The sequence below is a fragment of the Eleutherodactylus coqui genome, chromosome 2 (genome assembly GCF_035609145.1).
Source record: "Eleutherodactylus coqui strain aEleCoq1 chromosome 2, aEleCoq1.hap1, whole genome shotgun sequence".
NCBI classification, from domain to species: domain Eukaryota; kingdom Metazoa; phylum Chordata; class Amphibia; order Anura; family Eleutherodactylidae; genus Eleutherodactylus; species Eleutherodactylus coqui.
The window spans coordinates 64,589,120-64,611,748 of NC_089838.1; the positions used below are offsets into that span (position 1 = coordinate 64,589,120).

The window sequence follows — 22,629 nt, forward strand, 5'->3', positions numbered from 1 at the left end:
CCATCTGAACTGGGATGTGCCCCATAACCTGGTGCTACAGAGGTGGGCATTGGAGGGGGCATCTCAGGAGACAGTTTTGACAGAGGTGAACATAACTTGTGCGCAGTGGTGTACAGTAGTGCCATGTTTAGGACACCCACTTTGACCACTGGTGGTGAGGCGATGCATTTGGAAGCCCAGTTATAAGCAGAAAAGGTCAGGCTTTCATATACATGGTTAAAAGGTTTATTAAAAAGATACAAAAGTTTGTTTAAAACTTATTTATACAATTATGTTAAAATCCGCATTAGGTTTGTGCAGTAAATATACAAAGGCTGCATTTAAAAAACCACTATGCCGCGTAGAGGTAGACAGCGGCTCCTCAGCACTTGTTTCTGTTCCCTGTAAAGAAATGGAAGATAGAGATTAGTAGATTCAACATAAGCAATAAAACAGGTTATATGCATCATTATTGAACGGGACCTTACAAAGGGCAGTCTGGGGAGAACACATTGAAAATCTTAGCGAAAAAAAGTCAGTCCCCTCATCAGATCACCCCAGAGCTCCAGTCTGCCAGTGCCCTGCTACACATGTGATGTCATCACTGCCGCAGGAAGACATGTGACTTCGGATTCTACTGTGGCAGTCACGGTGGCATGGCTGCAGCTGGCAGACCGGACGTAGATTAAGTAATCCTGCTCGCTGCTGTATGAGCACGCAAGGCACTCTTTGGTTTCTTGCCAACCACCACTTAAAAGGTTTGGACATTTGCTTCACTGCACCCAAACTCCTAGCAAGGGCACAACTAAAATGTAGTCCTGCAGGGCGAATCAGTAAAAAACAAACAAGTAAACTCCCATAGGGCACACTTTGCTCTGCAGGAGTGCCGCCTGCTGGCTTTCTTCACGGCATCTTCCAAATTAGGGCTCATTCACACGACCGATTTCACCACGTATTACTCATGCATTGCACGGCTGCATGATATGCAGTGAATGGAGTCGATGAAAGTCCATTTTCATTGTTCCATGCACATGAGCGTGTAGATATGCGCATAAAAAAAACCAAAAAAAAAACAAAAAAAAAAAAAAAGACTGTAGCATACGCGATTAAATTGCATATTGCACAGGAACTGCCCTATTCTTTTCTATGGGTAGCATATGCTATGCAGTTCATATGCAAAACATTGTGCATGGGTGACCATAAATACGTAAACACCACTATGAGAGAGCGGGGAGTTTAAAAAAAAAAGTCATGCTGTACATGATAGCATGCGTAGCAATAGCTGGTGGATAGAGGGTTTGGTGCATCTTGCAATGGACAGATCACACGATAAAGTTCCCCATGTATATACGTGCTTTAAGAATGTCAGACTTCCTTTAATGGATACAGCCGAGCAAACCCTTAATAAGTTCAGACTTTGCACTTTAGTATAACTTCTGTTGAGGGGGCTGAGAGGGAATCCTAAAGCTTGCCATACACTGCCCATAGCTGGTGGCAATCCATTGGTCTGCATTGAGCCATTCTTCCCAAACATGTGCAGAGGAAGGGATGCGGGGGAGGGGGTTAGCAAAAGGGTCTAGCAGCATGCCGAAAGTCAGCACACCAAACCCTCTCCCTCTTCCAACATCTTGTCTGAGGAGACTCAAGACATCATTCACATCAAGGTGGTTGGACAATCTCTCCTGAAACTGAAAAGTTTCTTTAATTATAGCTGTTCGTATTCTTTAATTATATATATTCTTTGGGAATGGAGATGCACTGACACCAGTAGGGATGTTAACAGCTAGCAAAGCGGGTACCCTCATAGTACATCAACAACCCCCAAACTCTAAACCTATGGGGAATTGGGATGTGTGAAGGCAACACCAGCTGTATATTGTACAGTGCCCTATATATGGTTCCTATCCCTTGGAAAGCAACAAACCGGTACCTAGTCACCAAGATACACTCAGAGGGAACCAGACCCAAAAACGTAGTTTCAAATCTAAAGACAGATTCAGCCTTGTTACACCGTTCTATATTCTCTAAGATATGGCCTGCCTTAGCTTTGACCATCAGATGAGGCGGCCGATAGATGAAGTCATATTTGAGGACAGAATGCAAAGCCACTTGACAGGGAATTGTATGCAATATCAACTGGCTGAGAGCTCTACCACCAGGTATAACCAGGTAGAAGCCAAGAAAGTGACCACTACTGATGCCACACAATCCGTGTCACACAAGACATTATGAAGGAGGCTTCCACCATTTATAGCATCATCTTACCATCCTTTAATGGGGCTTTTGGATAAATATTCTCCTTGGCATCATGCTGGAATGCTTTGGATGGATCAAATCTCCTAACCCCCTGCAAGTCATTTAACTGGGATTGGAGATGCTTTTCACTTAGCTTGTCCTTGGAAAGCTGGGCTCTTAGTCTGGCCACCTCCTATGCGAGAAAACAGACATTTACCAAGAAAGGCATTTTTAATATGGAGTTGTAAGGAAAAAGTGAACATCTGGATTTCAATCACAATTCCAGACAAATCATTGTACCTATTGAGCACATTGAGTAAACCTCCAGTGCTGAGGACCACTAGGGAACCCTTCCGTTTAATAACCCATAGATACTCTTCAGCAGCAATCATTCCATCAAAACACTACAAAATAAGTCATCTATAACATTGAGGCCCATTCCAGTTCTGGATATTCTGGGATTCCCTGCACACACGGCCCTCTTAGGGGACATGTCCGGTCCTTATTGTCCCCAGGCCGGTACAGAACAGACTTCAATGCACCCAGCTTATATGCATTGCTCGGTCCTCCCAGATTTCTCCATATACACAGCACAAACGAGATATTAGACCAATGTAAGGTTTTGGAAAACCCCTTGAACTATTCAGTAGCTGTGTGACACAGGGCAGCTTCACACGGGTGTACACGCATTTGCAAGATGGGAGATACATTTTTGCAGGCCTTTATGTATTTTAGTGCATGCAAGCCCTGTTTTCTCCCCCCGCGCACTAAAAACACACATGGGGAGCCCGGCCTGTGCATACATGACAAAATGAATGGCTGTTAATATACTGAAGCAGTTTTGTGATCAAGTGTTAACCCTTTAAAAGCCACTGTGTACCTTACCTGCTTAAGCTGCGTGTTCTCCATCTTCAGCTTCATCACATGCTTAATCTTCTGCTTTTGATTCTGATGGCCCAGCAGCTTGCCATATGCCTCGCTAAGCTTGCCTAGTTCATCCTGGGCCGCTCCATGCTCGTTAAGCAAAGCATTTTTTTCTGCTTCAAATGCATCCAATTGTTGCTGGGGAGTGAAGAGAAAGCAGATGCAACAGAACGAGCGTAAGACAGGGATAGACATTGCCAAGTATTAGGGATGGGATGTGGTTGTGTTCAGAATTAGCCAATCACACTTAATATCATGATAAATAGTCAGTACTCCGCTGCCATTATATACAGGGATTCCGATTCCCCCATATAAAGTTCAGCTCTTCTAGGAGGATTTGCCTGACATTTTCTTAGTTGCATTTCAGTACAAATCATAGTTTGTAAAGGCACCAGTCAGAAGGTACCCAAGGCTTTCCCAGGCATTACATATATCAAGAAGTGGATTACATTTGGCACAACCGTGACATCAATCTTGAGGGATGTCCAGTTCATGGTGAACAGTAGAAAATTCATCCTGGAGGCTGCTGAGAGGCCTACAACAACATTAAGGAGCTGCAGGAGTTTCTGGCAAGTACTGGTTGTGTAGTGCATGTGACAACCATCCCCAGTATTCTTTATGTCTGTGAGAAAAGGCTTCCATCTTGCCCCACTACCCAACAGTCCAAAGAAAAACAAACAAGCCTGGCTTATTTTGCCAAGACCTACATAGTCTGTCAAAAGTATGGGGTAGAATGTTTTATGTCTGATGAGATGAAGGTTGGACATTCGGGCCATAATCCCAAAAGTTATGTTTGGCACAAAGCCAACACTGCACATCACCAGAGGAACCCCATACCCGCAGTGAAGATGGTGGGGGCAGCATTATGCTTTAGGGCTGTATTTGTGCTGCTGAAACTGGGGCTTTAGTCAAGGGGGAAGGAATTATGAACAGATCCAAATATCAGTCCATTTTGGCACAAATCTTCGAGCCTCGGCTAAAACGCTGAAGAGGAATTTCACAACAGCAACAATGGCCCAAAGCACCCCTCCAAGCCAACAAAAGCATGGCTCCACCAGACGGTCAAGGTATTAGAATGGCCCAGCCAGAGCCCAAACCTGAATCCTATTGAAGATCTGCGGGTTGACCGCTTATGAGAACTCCTTGTTTTCAACTTATTGATTCCTGCACTCAACCCCATGTCTATACACTGCCTCAACCACCAATATGTCATGCAAGTTACTAAGCACCCCGTTTCCCTTAAGACAGGGTCCTATATTAATTTTGCTTCAAAAGATTTTACTATACATGCATAAATGTACTTTATTGACTAACTTGGGCTTAATTTTGGAGTAGGGCTTATAATTCAAACATCAAAAATCCTGAAAAACCATGCTAGGGCTCATTTTCAGCATAGGTCTTATTTCCAGGGTAACTGGGTATACAAGTTGGTAGTGTTTCTTTGTGCTTGCCATAACATCTGTAGGCAGCCAGGAAACATCTGCTGGACAGCTCCCAGGGATTACAACAGGAGTAGTACTATATAGGTCTCCGATACAGAAGTCAGTCTGCTGCTGGAGCTTCATCAGCAATTACAGAAGAACTTTACAAAGCAGCTACATAGCCAATAAGCAGCATGATGTTTCACTGCAATACTCTAAACTCCTGGAGAAGTTTGGATACGAGAACAAAGAACTAAAAAGTTACATTTTTGACTGCACTGATTACACCACCAGCAAAATAAGAGTCTTATGGTGACATGTAGTCTAAATGAGCATCAACTAACTGGTTTACAGCCCATTATGTGCTTCATTACAGGTTAGGAATCCCCGGGACAAATGCACTAGGCTAGTCCACAAACCCAATACTTCTGGTTTGCAATAGTCTAACAGACCAGGATCCATACAGGTCTTCATCTTTGCATATGTGCATATGTGCATTTTAAAGAAACAAGCCTACCTGAAATGGACGAACTTTGTTTTGCAACTCCTCAAACAGTGTACGCCACTTGTTTGCTTCCAATGCAATCGCCTCATTACATTCAGATGCCTTACTGTGAAATAAACAAAAAAGTAATATTTAAAGACACAATACATGTTTTAATAGCACCATCGTGGACATCGAGAGATCAATTTAGAGCCCTCACCCCCCCCCCCCCCCCCAAAAAAAATCCCTCATCTATCATTGGGTACACGGCAGTAGCCACACCCATGGTCAAAGCTACTAGGAGGCAGACACTAAGCAGGATGTGTTAGCTCTCCCCACTAACTATACTCTGCCTACAGGCATGCTCACCAGTTGTAGCTTAGTGTCCGTAGGAGGCTGACCTTTTGTTGCCGGTTTTCACGCATCTTTTAGAAGAATACAGGAAGGCAAAAGCAGCCGATCGAGGGTGCATACTGTTGCGCAAGATGCTGAGAGCCATTGACATCATGGAAAGGAGTTTGGTGCTCACTGAGCCGGCACTCACTGGGGTACATGGTAGTACGGAAGAGCAGGCAGTAAGGTGACAGAAAGAAGGAGGGCTAGAGGGAAGAGAACCAGGGAGGCTAGTCCTGAACTGGCACAACCCAAAAAGTTTGCAAAGTTGGCAGATTAGGGGGGGGGGGAGGAAATGCCATTAGAGAGCCAGCACCGCTGCAGCACGACAGGCCCTCTGAACGCCAGGGAGATTACTGCTCCAGTGAGACGGGGAGCGCAGGGCAGGCTAGACAGGTCCTAGTGGTGGGGGACTAAATTATAGGGGGACAGATAGGGCAATCTGCCATAAAGACCGGGATCGTCGAACGGTGTGTTGTCTTCCTGGCGCTCGAGTTCGACACATCGCGGATCAGATTGACAGATTACTGGGAGGGGCTGGTGAGGATCCAGCGGTCATGGTGCATGTTGGCACCAATGAACAAATTAGAGGTCAATGGAGGGCCCTCAAAAATTATTTCAGGGACTTGGGGTCCAAGCTGAGGGCAAGGACCTCCAGGGTAGTTTTCTCGGAAATACTACCTGCACCTAAAGCCACACTAGAAAGGCAGCAGGATCTTAGGGAGGTAAACAAGTGGCTCCGGAGTTGGTGTAAGGAGGAGGGATTTGGGTTCCTGGAGAACTGGGCTGACTTTTCTGTCGGCTACAGGCTCTACCATAGGGACGGGCTGCATCTGAATGGGGAGGGTGCAGCTGTGCTGGGCGAGAAGATGGCTAGAAGGCTGGAGGAGTGTTTAAACTAGGGACTGGGGGAGGGTAAAATGAGAAATAGTGGGGTAGCCAGTGTAGCTAGTGACCTGGGTCTAAGCAATGGGAAGCGAGGGGGGGGGGGGGGGCAGAACAGTTAGAACTGTTAGATCAGCCATTAGTACGAACAACAAAAAAAAATATAAAAATTGTATGACCACTAATGCAAGAAGTAAAGGGTAAAGTGGGTGAGCTTGAAGCGAGAATGACTGATGATGATAGTTGGAATAACAGAAACATGGCTTGATAAGTGCGATTGGGCGGCGAATTTACAGGGGTACAATCTCTTCAGAAGAGACCGAAGGAACTAGAAAGGGGGAGGGGTATGTCTGTACGTTAAATCGTACTTAAAGCCGAGACTACGGGAGGATATAGGGGTAGGAGACGAACAGGTGGAATCTCTGTGGGTGGAAATACAGGGAGGAAAAAAAATAACAAAATCCTGATAGGGGTTTTCTATAGACCACCAAAAGTAGCAGAAGAAACTGAAAACTTACTATTAAGGCAGATAGAAGAGGTATCAAAGCGCAACAAAGTAATTATCATGGGGGACATTATTTATCCAGATATAACATGGGAGAACGAAACCTGCAAATCTCATAGGGGTGATAAGTTGAGAGAAATTAAAGATAATTACCTGAACCAACGAGAGGGAGGGCCACTCTGAACCTAGTACTAACTAACAAACCAGACCGAATAAAGGGGGTACAGGTTGAGGGGCACTTGGGGAACAGTGACCACAATATAATCAACTTTCAGCTGTCATTCAATAAGAAGCCTTATTTTGGTAAAGCAAAATTTGATGAGCTTAGAACTGCTATCGGTATCATTAAATGGGACAACATCCTCAAAAATATCAGTACAGAGGACAAATGGGAAAAGTTTAAAAGGATCCTAATCACCACATGTGAGCAGTTCATTCCCTTTAAAAATAAAAGAATCTCAACTAAAAGGAAACCAATGTGGCTCAACAAGACAGTAAGGGGGGCAATAAATGAAAAAAAAAAAAAGCGTTCAAACTACTAAAGCAAGAAGGCAGCGAAGAAGCGCTAAAATGGTACAGGGAAAAAAAACTAAATATGCAAAGATAGGATCAAAATTGCCAAGGAGGAGGCAGAAAGACTGATCGCCATAGAGAGCAAAAACAGCCCAAAAGTATTTTTCAACTATATTAACAGCAAAAGGATTCGCAGGGAGAGCACTGGCCCTTTAATAGATGTGCCTTCCCTGCATTATTTGTTAAATAGTTTCTTTTCAAGCGTATTAACAAACGAAGAGGAAATGCCCCACGAGATGCAGGGGAATAAAAAGAACCCCTCACAAAATATGTCATACCTAACGCAAGGGGAAGTGTGGAACAGATTAAAGAAGATTAAAATCAATAAAATCGCCAGGCCCAGATGGAATACACCCAAGGGTACTAAGGGAACTAAGTGATGAGATAACTAGGCCGCTATATCTAATATTTATAGACACTATCAAGACCAGTGTTGTACCATTGGATTGGCACATTGCCAACGTGGTTCCAATTTACAAAAATGGGACCAAAAGTGAGCCTGGTAACTACAGGCCAGTAAGTCTCACTTCAGTAACGGGGAAAATTTGAGGGGTTTCTGAGAGACGCCATCGATGAGCACCTCAAGGAGAACAAGGGAATCACTCCTCACCAGCATGGATTCATGAAGGGTCGCTCATGTCAGACAAATCTGATCAGTTTCTACGATGAAGTAAGCTCTAAGCTGGACCAGGGAGAATCTATTGATCTCGTATATCTGGACTTCTCTAAAGCCTTTGACACCGTGCCACATAATAGGCTAATATACAAAATGAGGCAGCTCGGACTGGGCGAAAACGTGTGTAAGTGGGTAAAAAATTGGTTCAATGATAGAAAGCAGAGGGTGGTAATAAAGGGTTCGTACTCTGATTGGACCACAGTCGCTAGTGGGGTAACACAGGCTTCAGTACCAAGCCCCATTCTGTTCAATATATTTATCAATGACCTGATAGAGGGGCTGCACAGCAAAATATCAATATTTGCAGATGACACAAAATTATACAATATAATTAATGCAACGGCGGACAATGTACGGCTACAAACGGACCTGGATAAGATGGAGGCTTGGGCTGGAAAATAGCAAATGAGGTTCAATGTTGAAAAATGTAAGGTTATGCACATGGGAAGCAAAAACGGATGTCGCCAATATACTCTAAATGGGGTACTGCTAGGGAAAAATGATATAGAAAAAGACCTGGGGGTACTAGTGGATTATAGACTAAACTGGAGTAACCAATGCCAGTCAGCTGCTGCAAAGGCTAATAAGGTCTTGGGGTGCATTAAAAGAGGTATGGGGGCAAAGGACGAGAACATTATCCTTACATTATATAAGGCACTTGTCAGGCCCCACATGGAATACTGCGTACAGTTCTGGTCACCGGTGCTCAGGAAAGATGTTACACTATTGGAGGGGGTTCAAAGAAGAGCAACTAAACTAATACATGGAATGACAGGACTGGAATACCCAGAGAGGCTACCAAATTGGGATTACTCTAGAAAAAAAGACGGCTAAGGGGTGATCAAATAACTATAAATACACGAAAGAACAATACAAGGATCTCTCCCATGATCTGTTTATACCAAGGACTGCAACGGTAATGAGTGCATCCGCTACGTTTAGAGGAAAGCAGGTTTCATCACCAACATAGAAAAGGACTCTTTACTGTAAGAGCAGTTAGACTGTGGAACTCTCTACCTGAGGATGTGGTGATGGCAAAAATTCATAGAGGACTTTAAAAGGGGACTTGATGTCTTTCTGGATCAGAAGGATATTATAGGTTATAAATCTTAGGTTAATTGTTAATCCAGGTATACAGGCAGGTAGGAACCATTAGGGGTTGATCCAGGGAATAGTCTGATTGCCATTAGGGAGTCGGGACGGATTTTTTTCCCCCAAAAGGGCTATTTGGCTTCTGCTCTTGAGGTTTTTTGCCTTCCTCTGGATCAACACAGGAGGATAGACAGGCTGGACTAGATGGACATTGTCTTTATTCGGCCTTACGAACTATGTTACTTTATAGCTGCCAATTACAACTTTATCATCCTGTGGCTAGAGCTCAGGCCCTGCAAAGAGGATTGTGGGGGAGATTTGTCCTACCTGCCAAGTTCTTAGGCTTGTAGGTTCTACCGCCAGGGGTGCCCGGACTGGCTGTCTGCACGAGTCTTAATATACTGCATCTTCCCACCCTCAGGGACTGCTTTTGAATGTCCCAGTCAAAGAAGTGTCCCCAATGATACAGACAAGAAAACAAGACTTTTGCATTCTTGGCTCGTGCATTGGGGTGAGGAACAGGGTAGCACCAAGTTTGTTTTTTTTTAATACTTTTCCTCCTTGTTGAACTGTTCCCTTTGTTGCAGATGGTGCCATTCTTAGCTATATTTACTGTTTTTCTTTGTGTACCATACCTGGCTACCCCTACAGCTTGCATACAAGACTGGTTAGCTTGGTGCCTGCAGGGGACATATGGCTAGTGGGCGAACACAATTCTCTGGTTAGTGTCCTCCTCCTAGTGGCAGTAGCTTTACCCACAGTCAAAACAATGTCTAAAAATGTTTCAGTCTTCTTACAACTTGTAAAGCAATGAAATAATGGGGTTTAATTATTCCACAGTTTTAATGTCTCTAATGCCACAGCATATTGAGCTTTTGTTCATAATTATATTGTATCCAGCATAAGTAGAATACACAGAATACACTAATTTTCTTCCTTTACTTAACCCTTTCCAATCTACTGTGTGAGGTCTTCGGACATTCTGATTGAAGCCTGTACAGCTCCAATGTTGGAAGACATCCGGCAGGGTATTCTTGCTGTATGTTACTGGCCGTTCTGTTGGGGAGCCTCTTCGGCATGTCCCATACCGCAGTACTGGGTCTAGCCAGCAGATGGCACCATTGTATAGTGGCAGAAAGAAAACCCCCCTAGGAACCTCTGAATCCAAAATTGGATTGCAAAGCGTTAATCTACATTTTAATCACCATTCCTTTGATCTGAATAGTATGTATATATAACTGTTGTACTACATTTACTAATACAACTTGGAGCAAAAGAAATTGGAGGCAACCAATGCACACACCAGTTAAGCTTTTGAGCGTGTCCACGTGACACCACCACGGCCACATGACAGGGGTTAGTTTCCAGCGCATGTGACTGCGGCATGGTGTACTTCCGGTCCATGCCCATCTTATTGTAGTACAAGCTGGACCCATAATTGGCAGACTGATCCACAGGCCCCTCACCCCCATATTACTCCTTAATCTCCTCTCACTGCCCCACCCCCCTGCTGGCCGCTCCATGAGCAAGCCAGCTCTGCAGCAAGAAAACACAGGGACAAGGTGGCATAGTTTGCCTGACATTCATCCCATGTAAAAGGACCTCCAGTTATCACTGAATTGCAGCAGCATAAAAAAAAACAAAAAAAAACAAAAACCACACAATTTTTTCAGTGTTGTATGACGACTCCCGCAGCTCAAGCAGTTGGCGTTCCTCAGTGATGTCGGCACTCATGCAGTCTGTTAGACAACTCTAGTCGTGTCTAAATGGAACATTAGTCAGGGGACAAGCATGATAGCATGTCTGCTAGATGTAAAGCAAGTCTTTAAATTAGCCTGGTGGAACAGCAACCGGGCTAGTCGCAAATGCAGACAAGACTGCAGCCCTGCTGCCATTTGAAAAAAATACCACCATGCCTTTTGTTATGATCAGGAGGCCTGAAATATCTGCAACATTAAAGGGGTTTTCCACTGAAAACTACTATTGATGACCCATCAGGATAGGTCATTAATAGTTGATCGGCTGGGGGCCGCCGCTCAGAATCCCGACTAATCAGCTGTGCAGGCACATGCCGTCAGCGACGCAATAGGAGAGGTATCCGCGCCGACCTCAGTGTAGTGGCCGGCACAGCTCTTGAAGTCAATGAGAGCTGTGCCTGCAGTTACACGCACCAGTCACTACATGGGAGGTTGGCATGGAGACCTCCGTTCCAAATACAGAGGTCAGACCCCGGCCCATCAAGTATTGAGGACCTATCCTGATGAGTCATCAAAAGTGTCAGTGGAAAACCCCTTTAAGACAGTTTGAATATACAGGGTGACTGAAGTCATTATGCATGGGAAAAAATTACATAAGAATAATTTATGTATACCCATGAATCAGGATTGCAGTTTTTTAATAAACCTTACCTTGAATGTTCCTCTCGCAGCTCTTGGATTTCAGATTTAAGACTTTCAAGTTCAACATTTCTCTCCTCCAAGTCATGTTCAGTTGTAGCCAAGGTCTTCTGGAGGTCGTTAACCTGCTCCTCCCACCGTTCATTTGTTTTCTTTGAAGATTCTTTCTGCTCATGAAGTTGCTGCTCCAGTTCTTTTTGGAGTTTGTTAGAAGCAACGCTCAGCTCCTGCAGTTCCTTCTCCATAGTTTTGTTACTTTTCCTCACCATTTCCTCAAGCTGTTGTGCAATGTCATTTCTCATTTTGGAAGATTCTTTCTGCAGCTCGAGTACTTGAAGCTCCAACTCAAATACAGTTTTACTTGATGACTCCTGCAGATCAGATAACTGTTTTTCCAAAGCTTCCTTGGTCTTCTTTGAGGACTCCTGGAGGTCATCGAGTTGCCTCCCCAACATTTCTTTAGCTTTTGTTGCAATGTCCAGAAACTCAAACTGTTGCTGCAATTGCTCATTAGTTCTTCTTGAGGCTTCTTGAAGCTCATAACACTGCTGCTCTAATACTTCCTTCTCTCCTTTGAGCTCAGCAACCTGTTGTTCCAGTCCTTCCTTGGTCTTTGCGGATTCCTGGAGCTCAAGGAGTTGCTGTTTCAGTGTCTCTTCAGTTTTTAATGAGGCCTCTTGGAGCTCAACAATTTGCTCACTCATACTTTTTTCAGTGTTGTAGGACGACTCCCGGAGCTCAAGCAGTTGGTGTTCCAAGGCTTCCTTGGTTTGGTTTGACTCCGCTTTCAGCTTACAAATTTGCAGTTCTAACTCCTCTATGGCTTTTATTTTAACTTCAAGTTCTTGATGTAGAACTTTATAATTATCTTCTGCTAGAGCAACCTTCTCCACTAGGCAAGCATTAGTCGATTTCATAGACTCAATTTCTGTTTTTGATGAAACCTGGAAGCTAATGGGGAAAAAAAAAAAGAAGGCTAGGAGTTAAAGTTATGACTAGCCATTACACAACTGCATAAGTAAATCCTCATGTGTAATTTTAGAAAAACTAAACTGCTGTAATAAAAATGCATTAAAATCCGCACCGTGACCCCGACTAAAGGGGAATGCGCCATCATAAACGACCCAGCCTTTAAATTACATTTTTATATGTTAAACATTTAAGAATTGGTTTTCATTTTACAGTGTCCCATAGAATGATCATCATCTTTCTATTTTTCTAGACTATCATGGCAAGTTGGAATTAATATTATGCCATTGTAAGCATTGGAGGACATCTATCCATCCATCTTAAAGCCAATCGCCTTGCGGGCCAGAAACTGTGCTAAATATGCGGTCCTGAAACTGCCAGAACTCCTCATCCAAAACTCCCAATAAGCATACGCTTGGGTCGAGTGGACTGGCATTTCATTAGCTGGGTTAGAAAGTCTGACCCCCCCCCCCCCCCCCCCCCAGTAGAAATAGATCTCTGGGCAGCGCCATATTAAATGACTAGCTGACATACCCGGCTTCGCCCGAGTTAATTTGGTACTGGTGTTTATCTGATGTTCACACGGAAAATCTTATGAGGTTGTTGTTACTTTAGAGATACCGAGGAAAAAAATATGTTCACCATTTTGCATGGTTCTTTGCGTTTCCTTTATATGACATCAGGAAGTGAGAATTAGATTCTGTACGGAAAATTTGGATGCTAATTCTTTTGTGCATAGAATTGAATAATCGAGTTGGGACCCATTAGCTTTTCCCGTTTATGACATAGTCTATGCTTGTGTCAAATTTTATGTTTCTACATCAGGAAGTTGGAGGGAGGGAGGTCAGGGAGTCAGTCAGGGCACATACATACATTAAAATTTGCACCTATTGTCTGGCACTGATGACATTGGTTGGCAGACACCCTATTCATTTTATAGAGCATAGTCTGTTAAGATAGCACTGATGTATATACAATTCACAGCTGGCGATACCATGGTATATGAGGACACTGCCATATCTCATTCTTCCCCAGTAAGGGAGGGGATAAGCTCCTTCCATCTACCCATTACAGTCATTGTCATATAGGAGATTTGAGTGCAGTAATAGGCGTATAACACCTAAGTCAGACCCCTAGGGCCCTGAGTGCGCATTATAACCTATCAAAGGTTACAGAGAAGATGGTTGTCTGGGTTCTGGAAACTGGACTGTAAGGGCATGCCAGAGTTGCATCTATAAAAGCCAGTCCTCGGGACTAGGTAAAGTTGTCGTAACTGCTTAAAACGAGGCTAGCATTCCATTGATATATAGAGGTTCTGGGTGAGCTTGGGCATTACCATGCTAGAACTGCTCATCTGCTAAATTCACAAGGTGCAGAAGCGCTCCATTATCCCACAGAGGGGATGTCTGCATACTTGGTCAAGGTTTCACATATCTGCCACACTAACTGCCAGTTTTTGGATAGGCAACATCTGCTTTGTCAGTAGCATGATCCAGCGAGATACTTTGGACAGAAAGCCCATTAGATGTTCAGAATTTGAAAGGGTGGAACCTGACAACCAGTGCCTTATGTGACTAACTATAGCCTAAAGTCTGGTAGTGCCATTCGTGCCCTGTCTTGTGGGCACTGTAATATTTCTATAATCCTCTAGCTTTCCCCCAGACAAAAGACACCATCAATGAGTTTGGTCTTATTGAAAAACTTCTGTGGTATGATCATGTCTGCATGCTCTAGGCAGAGTGAGTGTGAGTAAGGGCCAATGAAGCAAAGGCCTAGTCCAACTCCCACCACCAATCCAGCGGGGTGACTACCCCTGTTCTAATATTGTCAGAAGTAGACATTCAGGGATAAAGCTAGCTTGGATGTAGAATTTCTTTTGTTTGATTCAGACGAGCGGCCAATATCTTAAATCGTTCTTTTTAATCCTTACTAAGGCTATATGAACCATTCCTCTGGGTCTTTGGCAGGCTTCAAAAGGAGTACTATGCTAGCCTCTTACAGACTCCAGGAAATCACCTCTCTCAAGTAAACATTGGTATAAGGAAAGCAAGTGTGGCACAATTCCCCTTTTGTATTGTAAATACACCTCCAATGGCAGATCATCCGGTCCCAGGGTCTTACCCTTTGTCATAGCAGTCATTGCCTCCGACTTCTATAGAGAAAGGGGAGTCTAATAAAGATTGAGTATCTTGTAGTTTAGGAAATACTAGATCTGCTAGATAGGCGTTTAGTTCAGTAGAGGAATAAGTCAATCAAATTGATAAGGGGCACTATACAACTGCTGAAATCTATTCTGGATATCTAGTAGGTGACTCCCTCGGGCCGACTTAATCCCTCAGTATCCAGATGGGGCAAGTCTTCAGGACCAGTTTCATTGTGAATGTATAATAATGCAGGTACCTCTCATAGTCAGAAAGTTTACACAAGGTGCTGCTGTGTTCTTCCTTCAGCCGTGACATTTCCTTTCTGTACTTTTCTTTAGCTTTTTCTAGCTCTTGATTTCTCCTGTAAAATGAATGTAAAAGACAGGTCAGCAAGTCCGGGTCTGAGGAAGCACTGTGGATTAAAAGGTAACGTTCTATGGAATAGATTCTCTGCTAGCTGGAGACAAGGGTTCTAGGAAGTGCCACCAGTTTGTAGCATTTCCTAATAACCAGATTGCCTCCTTAAAAGTAGGAATCCCCATTTCAAGGTGTTCGAAATGGCAAAACAATGCATTCACCCATAAGATATCTTGAAAAAGCTCGTCCTCCAGATATGGATTCCTCTGCCCTTTGGTGGTTTACTGCCAGGAAGACCCCTTCTATGGAAAGAAAGTAGAACGGTAGGTGATGGCTGGGCTGGTAAGCTAGTACACATGTGTGCCTGATATCCCAGCCATCAGACCTGGATATAAGTGTTCAAGTGCCAACCTTCTGCCATTTCTTTCCATAGAGGTGGTCTGGTTTTTCTGGCAACGAGCAGTAAACCAAAGGAGCAGAGAAATCAATATCTACAATATATGGAGAACAGAGCATTTTGGAAACAAACATGGGTGTGTGCATTTCTTTGTGACTGAACATGCTGAAATATGGCAACCCCTTTAAGCCACGCATAGACAGTTAGGTTGACGCAGCGCTCAAATTAGATCGTTTGAACTTGTGATGGGGTGGCACTTCTAATGATTATCACTCAAGCAAGGGGATTAAAACAAACAAAAAAAAAAACACCACCTGGTTCCCCACAAGTAAGCCCTCATATGGCTATATTGATTGAGAGCTAAAATGTTCCAGCTCATGGAAGGTGGTGAATGAGAAATGGGTGCACATGAAAGGGTTTAGTCAGTTGCGTCATCTATACAACAGCATGGCTCACCGTTTTAATGTTTCTTCTAGACCCGTCAGCTCCTCAGCCCTCTTTCGGTTTACTTGCTCTAGCTGGAGTATCATTCTGTCTGCCGCTTGCTCCTGCTGTTGTAGTCTATCAAGCTCATCCAGCGCCCCCTCCAGCTCCTCTTCCAGAAGACCCCTCTCTTGCATCATTTCTTCTTGCACCTTCTGTAACTCCCGCTTCAGAGCACTGGAAGTCTCCTAAAGTGAGCAGAAAGGGCAACGAGGTTCATATCAGCAGAGATGGACATTGTATGCAAGTGTCTCAATGGAACACGAGCTTCAGTGTTCTAGATGGCAGTTACCATTTCCTTCTCCAGCAGCGCCTTCAGCTCTTCCTCTCGCTGCTGTAGATTCTGACACTGTCCATCTCCTTCACTTATCTTCTGCTTTAAGGCTTCCAGCTCTGCAGATAAACTCTTCTCTCTTGTGTCACTTTCAATTAAGAGATTTTCTGTAAATGGAAACAAGTAGTTTTAACACCCGACTTCAATACAAGTAGCAGGAAATAATTAGCTGCTCACCCTTTTCTTGCAGCAGTCCTATATACTTTTCTGCCAGTTCTCTCATTTTGGCCAATAACTCCTCCTCCTTTTGGCTGAACTTGTCTCTTTGGCCCATTTCTTCCAGCTCTTTCTTCCTCAAACGCTCCTCGGCTTGGTCTACCAGCAGCTTCAAGTTTTCAACTTGCAAAACGGCTTCACTGAAAAGTTAAACGTTTGTTCCATATAAGCCAAATGGAAAATTCTAAAGAAACCAGCGCTCCAAGAGCTCCCATGAGTACTTCAAGTAACCTTCTAGTCCTGTGTCACACTGCCTTGTTATAGTGACATTTCCCAGAAGTGAAAGACTGTATGCAGCAAGACCTTGAATTTTATCATGAAGACTTATGATAAATTAGAAACTAAACAGACTGCAGAACGACATTTTAAAATATGCTTAGCCCCTTTCTGCCCTAAAGGCTTAAAATGTATACCCTGGGTGGGAAGCAGTTCCCGTGAACAGGCGTACATTTAAGCCTCAGATGGTGCAGGCTCAGAAGCAGAGCCTGCAGCAGGAGCCAACAAAGGACTGTCAGATGGCCTCCTGCTGCAGCTGCAGGGATTGGTGGGAATGCTGATCCCCACTGTTAACCCCTTCTAGGCAGTGATGAAAAAAAACAAAAACCTGAAGCTCGCCACGCAAAAACAAGCCCTCATGCCGTCGACATGAAGTTATAACTAAAAAAAATAATTTAAGCACAGATGAAAATTTCCTTAAAGTCTATGCATCCAAGTCCAAAGTAGTCGTCACTAAGGGACTACTCAGTGATGGACTACTTTGGACTTAAAGATGCATTAAACACCTCATGGGTGATTGCATTGTTTTAGAATTTCCAAAATGCTCTGTTCTGATATTGCAGCTATTGATTCCTCAGCCCTCTAGTTTACTGCTTGTAAGGAAGACAGACCACATCTATGGAAAGAACGAGGAATCTGATGCTTGTGTACTGCTTACTTTCATTAAATCTGATGGCTGATATTTCAGGAGCACATGTGTACTAGCTTTTGTTCCAGCCCCCACCTACTGCTGTGATCTGCCATTTATTTCCATAGAAGAGGTGGTTGTTTCCCTGGCAACGAGTGGTAAACAAGAGGGCAGCGGAATGAATGTCTGGAGAATTGAGTATTTTGGAAATCAAAAATTGCAAGAGGATGCACTCAGAGGTTTAGCACATTGAAATACTCCTTTAACATGGCCATCCACCATCCATGTACAGTGGACATGCTCAGGGTTTGTATGAAGCAGGCTTGACAGATGAGCCCACTCCATGCACAGCTGGTGCTGTCAAATACAGCCGATATCTGGCTGCAGCAGCAGGGACTGAAGAGAACGCACATCTTAATGCTTTAGGTCAACATTTCCCAAACTCCAGTCCTAAGGATATCCTATAGAGAACACCTGCGGCAATATCTGAGGCACTGACAATAATTACATCACCTGTGTAATACTGAGGAAATCCAGAAAACATGACCTGCTGGGGGTCCCTGAGGACTGGAGTTGGGTAAATAAGGCAGTAGATGCTGCAGTCAGCACCAACCATTCAGCTGCCATGGTGGTCTAGTGCCCCATGAAGGTTCCCAGACATGCTATGAATTTCTTACCATTAAAGGGGTTTTCCATGGAAATACCATTGATGACCTAGCCTTAGGTTCTCTCATCAGCAGTTGATCGGCTGGGGTCCGTCGCTCGAGATCCCGGCTGATCAACTGATAGGAGGGCTGCTGTCAGCACCGCTACAGACATGCAAATGGGTCAAGCAATTCACCTCATCTGCTCCAGCGTGGCCGCCAATTTCTTCTCAGTCTCCGCTTTCTCTTGTACCAGTTGGCTTCTTTCCTCTTTTGTCTCAGCACTGTGTGAAGGAACACAAGATCATTTCTCACTAGGAAATCACAGGTTTTATAATACTAAGATTTACAGATAACAGTTTAGCAGTCAGTTTCCCACTGTCTGCCCCTGCCGATCATCTTTGGCAGGGGCTTCTAAAAACTGCTACTTATTTGGCAGTGGCCATAGTAGTGTGCATGAAGCCCAATACTGCAGATGCAATTACTTAGGAGTTTAACCCCCTAAAAGCCAGAGTAATTCAGTTTGGCTTTATTCCTGGCTGATATTTACTACTAGCCAGGAATAAAGCGCAGAATATTTAACCCATTAAGGCCCAAAATCTGTAAAGAGTGCCAGCTCAAGCTTGCTTCCAAACTTCAAGCAGCATGTTAGAGAGGTGGAGAACAGCTGTGTATGACGGTACATACAGGCAAGGCTGCCAGTCACTGATCAGCTTAGGAGGAGAGAAATAAAATACAATTTTAATGAATCTTTCCCCATAAAACTATAATATTGTGCAGTTTGCATTTCATGTTGGAGCTGACAATCCCCTTTAAGTTCCCTTACATCCACTGGAGCTCAGCAGTGTAGACTGCCACTGGCTATACAAACCCTTCTGTTCATTGACTGGAGCATGCACATTTACAGGAACTAGATTTTCTGCAGTTATTACTTACAGTTGGGCTTCAAGCTGAGTGACTTTTTGCAGAGCTTCTTCTAACATTGCCTGAGCCTGTAGGAGTTTATGTTCAAGGTCTTCCAGTCTGGCGAGGGCCTGCGAAGGAAAGTTTTAAATGAATAATTAATTCTGTGGCTTTTTTAAACTTTAGCAGATGCAATCTTTATATATTCTAAAAGCACAGAGGCAGGCAGACCTGGATGAGCTAGCAAACCCAGCTACAGGCTTACTACTGACATTTTATTGCTTCATCCTAAAGCACAGTGCCCTCCAGTGGCCATTGATGGTAACTGGCACAGTTTATGAGTTTTATATACCCCGTTTCCCTGAAACCAAGACAGGGTCTTGTACTAATTTTTACTCTAAAAGATTTTTCTTTACATGTATAGCTGCCTGGACACTATATAAATTAACTTTTTATTAACTTGGGTGTATTTCAAGCATCCTCAAATCCTGAAAAATCGTGCTGTATCCTCAAAAAGCTTGAAAATTTATGCTAGGACTTATTTTCAGGGAAACCGGGTATATATATTTGGAGGTTCTATTATAGTGCCAGTACAAACATTTCAGCTGGTGAGAGGACACTTGGGAGAATCCGCCAAAAATGGCCATTGTAGCACCCCATATGTGTGTCCCAAAAGGGACCAGTCCTCTCCTGTAGAGGGGGACGATAAAAAGACTGAAGATCCTCTATACTGGGAGCTTGCTGCAAGTTGTAAGGGTGTCTCTTCAGCCTGAACTGTTAAAAATAAATAAATCGTTCAAAACGAGCAAAAGTGAATAGTCGTTTTGTGTAAACACGAGCCAGTGACTGGCTTCTCACTAGTCATTCATTTTATGCAGGCATAAAGATAGCCATTGGCTCGTTCAGGTTAAACACTGGCTGTTTAGGGTTACACATTCACTTATGTAAAACGCTGAATGAGTCTCACAAGTCGGCCTGTCTAAACAGGCCGCACAAGACCTGCGATGGTGTCACTGGCTTGTTAGTTCAGTCTAAAGGTAGCCTTAAGGTAAGCATGCCGAGGGGAGCGTTACAGCTTGTACTGTGTTCCAGATACACTCCTCTGCCAGTCACAAGGGAACACCCTCCCCCCCATCTGTTATACCAGCTAACAGGGGGCAAGTGGGACTGTAATAGTCAGGTGAAGAACTGCCCTATGGAAACCTGCAGAAAAACAGAACTTGACAAAGTTGCAGAAAGTTGTAGATAGAAAATATTTGGTTTCTGGTGAACACGAGTCACGCAAGAACCATCATAAGTGCTTACATGACAACTTCTATGTGACATTCAGTCTAAAAAAAGTCAGGGGTATTACATTAGCCAGCTATATAATAGATAGTGTTATGTGATATAAGAAGAGATCACATCTCTGGTGTCTGAGCAAATCCGAAAACTATGTAGTGGCCAAACCCTTGCGGTACCACTCAGACTTCCATTCTTGCCGACCCACAAAATCCTGATAATTGTCATTTTTGAGGAAAGTGGGTCAGAATTATGGCTTCAGTCTCAGCAACACCAAAAGGTCTTTCGACTTTAGAGCATCTTTATCTTGACACAATTTAATCCAGCACCCAAAATATTGCAAGTTTCAGCTGAACTTCCCCCTTTTCATGTATAATGAGTAGGAAAATTGAAACGAAGGCCTTACATATCTGTATTAAGTACAAACCGTGGGGGGTTTTGGAAGGAAAACCTGTATCACCAGCTTAAGTGGTTCAGAGTTTTTGGAAGGAAAAAACAAAAAAAACCAAACACACCTTTGTTTTTGATATAGCTTCAGTCAGAGCCAAAAAAACTGGGATCCAGCAGGAAGTTCTTCCAGTACATAATTTATATAGCGCCAACATATTGCGCAGCGCTCATTCCCCATATCCTATCAATCCACTCTTGGCTTTTGGTCATTGAACTGCCATGAGAAAAATAAAGATCTAACCCATGGCAGAAACCCAAAGCAGAGACTTAGGCCTCCGTCACACAGGAGTTTGTCGTAAACCCCGTTTAATGCCATTTCAGCAGCACTGGCATGTATTTTGGCTGCATTTTCAGCACAACTAATAACGCAGCTATGGAAGCGGAGAAAATAAAAATCAACTACTCACCTAGTAGGCGCCGTTTGCCATTTCTGCAGGCTTCCAGGCACTTGTCTGTGCCTACAGAGCATCTCTGGCTGGTAATGGAGTTTCAAGACCACGCCTCCAGCAAGAGATTGCTCTGATTGAATGGCTGTGATGGGTGCATCCAGTGCTAGCTGTAATTGCTCTGATTTGGCGCTGGATTAGCCAATCACAGCTAGCACTGGATGCACCAATCACAGCCATTCAATCAGAGCAATCTCTTGCTGGAGGCGGGGGTGTCTTCAAACCCCATCACTAGCAAAAGATCCTCTGACAAGTGCCCAGAGCCCCAGAAAGCAGCGCCAGGGACTCAGACAGCATTGGCGAGTATAGTTTTTTTTTGGTAATGCAGCCCAAAGCGCAGCACCAAGTTGTGCCATGTTTTTAGCAGTGCTGCTAACGCTGGCCATTTCAATGGGTAACACAAGGCTGAAAATGGCTAAAGAGAACATGCATCGCTTTTGAAGACACTGTTTTGAAGCTTATGTGAGCAGCCACATTGAAATGAATAGAAATGTAGTAAAGCGTTCAGTGCAGTGCTATACGCTTTAAACAAAAAAAAAGTCTGAGGGAGACCTCAGAATTCTGCCCAACACATTGTGTCAGGAACCATTTCAAGTAACTTAACTTTTTTTCTGAAACCCTTTTATGGTGGTATAGTTTTATACACGTTTTGTTCAGGCTTCTGCTTCTAGGAGGAGTCTACATGAAATCTGGAACAAGTTTGAATGTTCCAGATGATTTCCCATAGACTCCTACAGGAAGAAGCCTGAACAAAACGGTGTTTATAGGATGCAACTATTTAAGAGGATCTGTCTCACCCCTCCTCCTCCTGAACAGACATGCATCCAGTGAGCCGCCCACTTTCCAATCCCTTTTTATATTGTTTAAGTCCCCAGTAATGCAGAGCACATGGCTCGGACACTCACCAGGCTCTGCTCAGATACTTGAGCGGCAGTGATTTGTAGGTTGCCCTCATATTCTTGCTCCTGCGCCCTCATTTGCAGTCGGAGATCCTGAAGAGTAAATTAAATTATACAAGTGATTTTAGTGCATCATCAGTTCATGCCATTTAAAGCCATGCGTCTGTGAGTGCCCGCCATACACCACAAGGGTACGGTCCCACATGCCAGACCATTGGTTGTGGGCGATGTTAGACAATTATTGTTCAAAAAATAGTTTAAGTGAGCGACAATCATTTGGTCTAAACACGAACGAACACATAATCCCACTTGTATGTTTTATGCAGGCATAAAAGTACTTTGCGCATTTACTTCTTGTTTGGTTTAAACAGCGCTCCGTTTTCACGTTCGTTGTATAAGCGAGTGAGGGATGGAACGATTGAATGAGCCAACGATGTATCTGCCTGAGTCAAGGACATCATTTGCTCAGTCAGATGATAAATCTGCTCCCATAAACAGACCCGTGACTGCACAGTTTTCCAGATAGACCTGCAAATCAGTCAGTCAATATCAATGTAAAGAGCACCAGCTTGCAGTGTAATTTTTGTCTTCCCTGCATCCCCCAGACGGGCCTTCAGACTTGGCAGTGCTACCGATTCA

The 22,629-nt window shown here is 43.8% G+C and overlaps 1 protein-coding gene across 3 annotated transcripts in view; it reads right to left on the bottom strand.

The window, feature by feature from the left end:
• Nucleotides 1–211: 211 nt before the first annotated feature.
• The window catches only part of HMMR (hyaluronan mediated motility receptor), a 41,739-nt gene continuing 19,321 nt past the window's right edge, over nucleotides 212–22,629 (bottom strand). For 2 of the 3 annotated variants that reach the window (XM_066591071.1, XM_066591072.1), the window contains 12 exons: nucleotides 21,997–22,083; nucleotides 18,948–19,045; nucleotides 18,209–18,295; nucleotides 16,425–16,603; nucleotides 16,206–16,354; nucleotides 15,887–16,101; nucleotides 14,933–15,037; nucleotides 11,576–12,514; nucleotides 5,077–5,170; nucleotides 3,100–3,276; nucleotides 2,245–2,407; nucleotides 212–381 (listed from right to left, as the gene is read on the bottom strand). In XM_066591071.1, the coding sequence (XP_066447168.1) occupies nucleotides 362–381; nucleotides 2,245–2,407; nucleotides 3,100–3,276; nucleotides 5,077–5,170; nucleotides 11,576–12,514; nucleotides 14,933–15,037; nucleotides 15,887–16,101; nucleotides 16,206–16,354; nucleotides 16,425–16,603; nucleotides 18,209–18,295; nucleotides 18,948–19,045; nucleotides 21,997–22,083 (2,313 nt within the window). In that variant the 3' untranslated portion in view covers nucleotides 212–361. The remainder of the gene's footprint in view (nucleotides 382–2,244; nucleotides 2,408–3,099; nucleotides 3,277–5,076; nucleotides 5,171–11,575; nucleotides 12,515–14,932; nucleotides 15,038–15,886; nucleotides 16,102–16,205; nucleotides 16,355–16,424; nucleotides 16,604–18,208; nucleotides 18,296–18,947; nucleotides 19,046–21,996; nucleotides 22,084–22,629) is intronic. The other variant, XM_066591073.1, reaches the window with a different exon arrangement.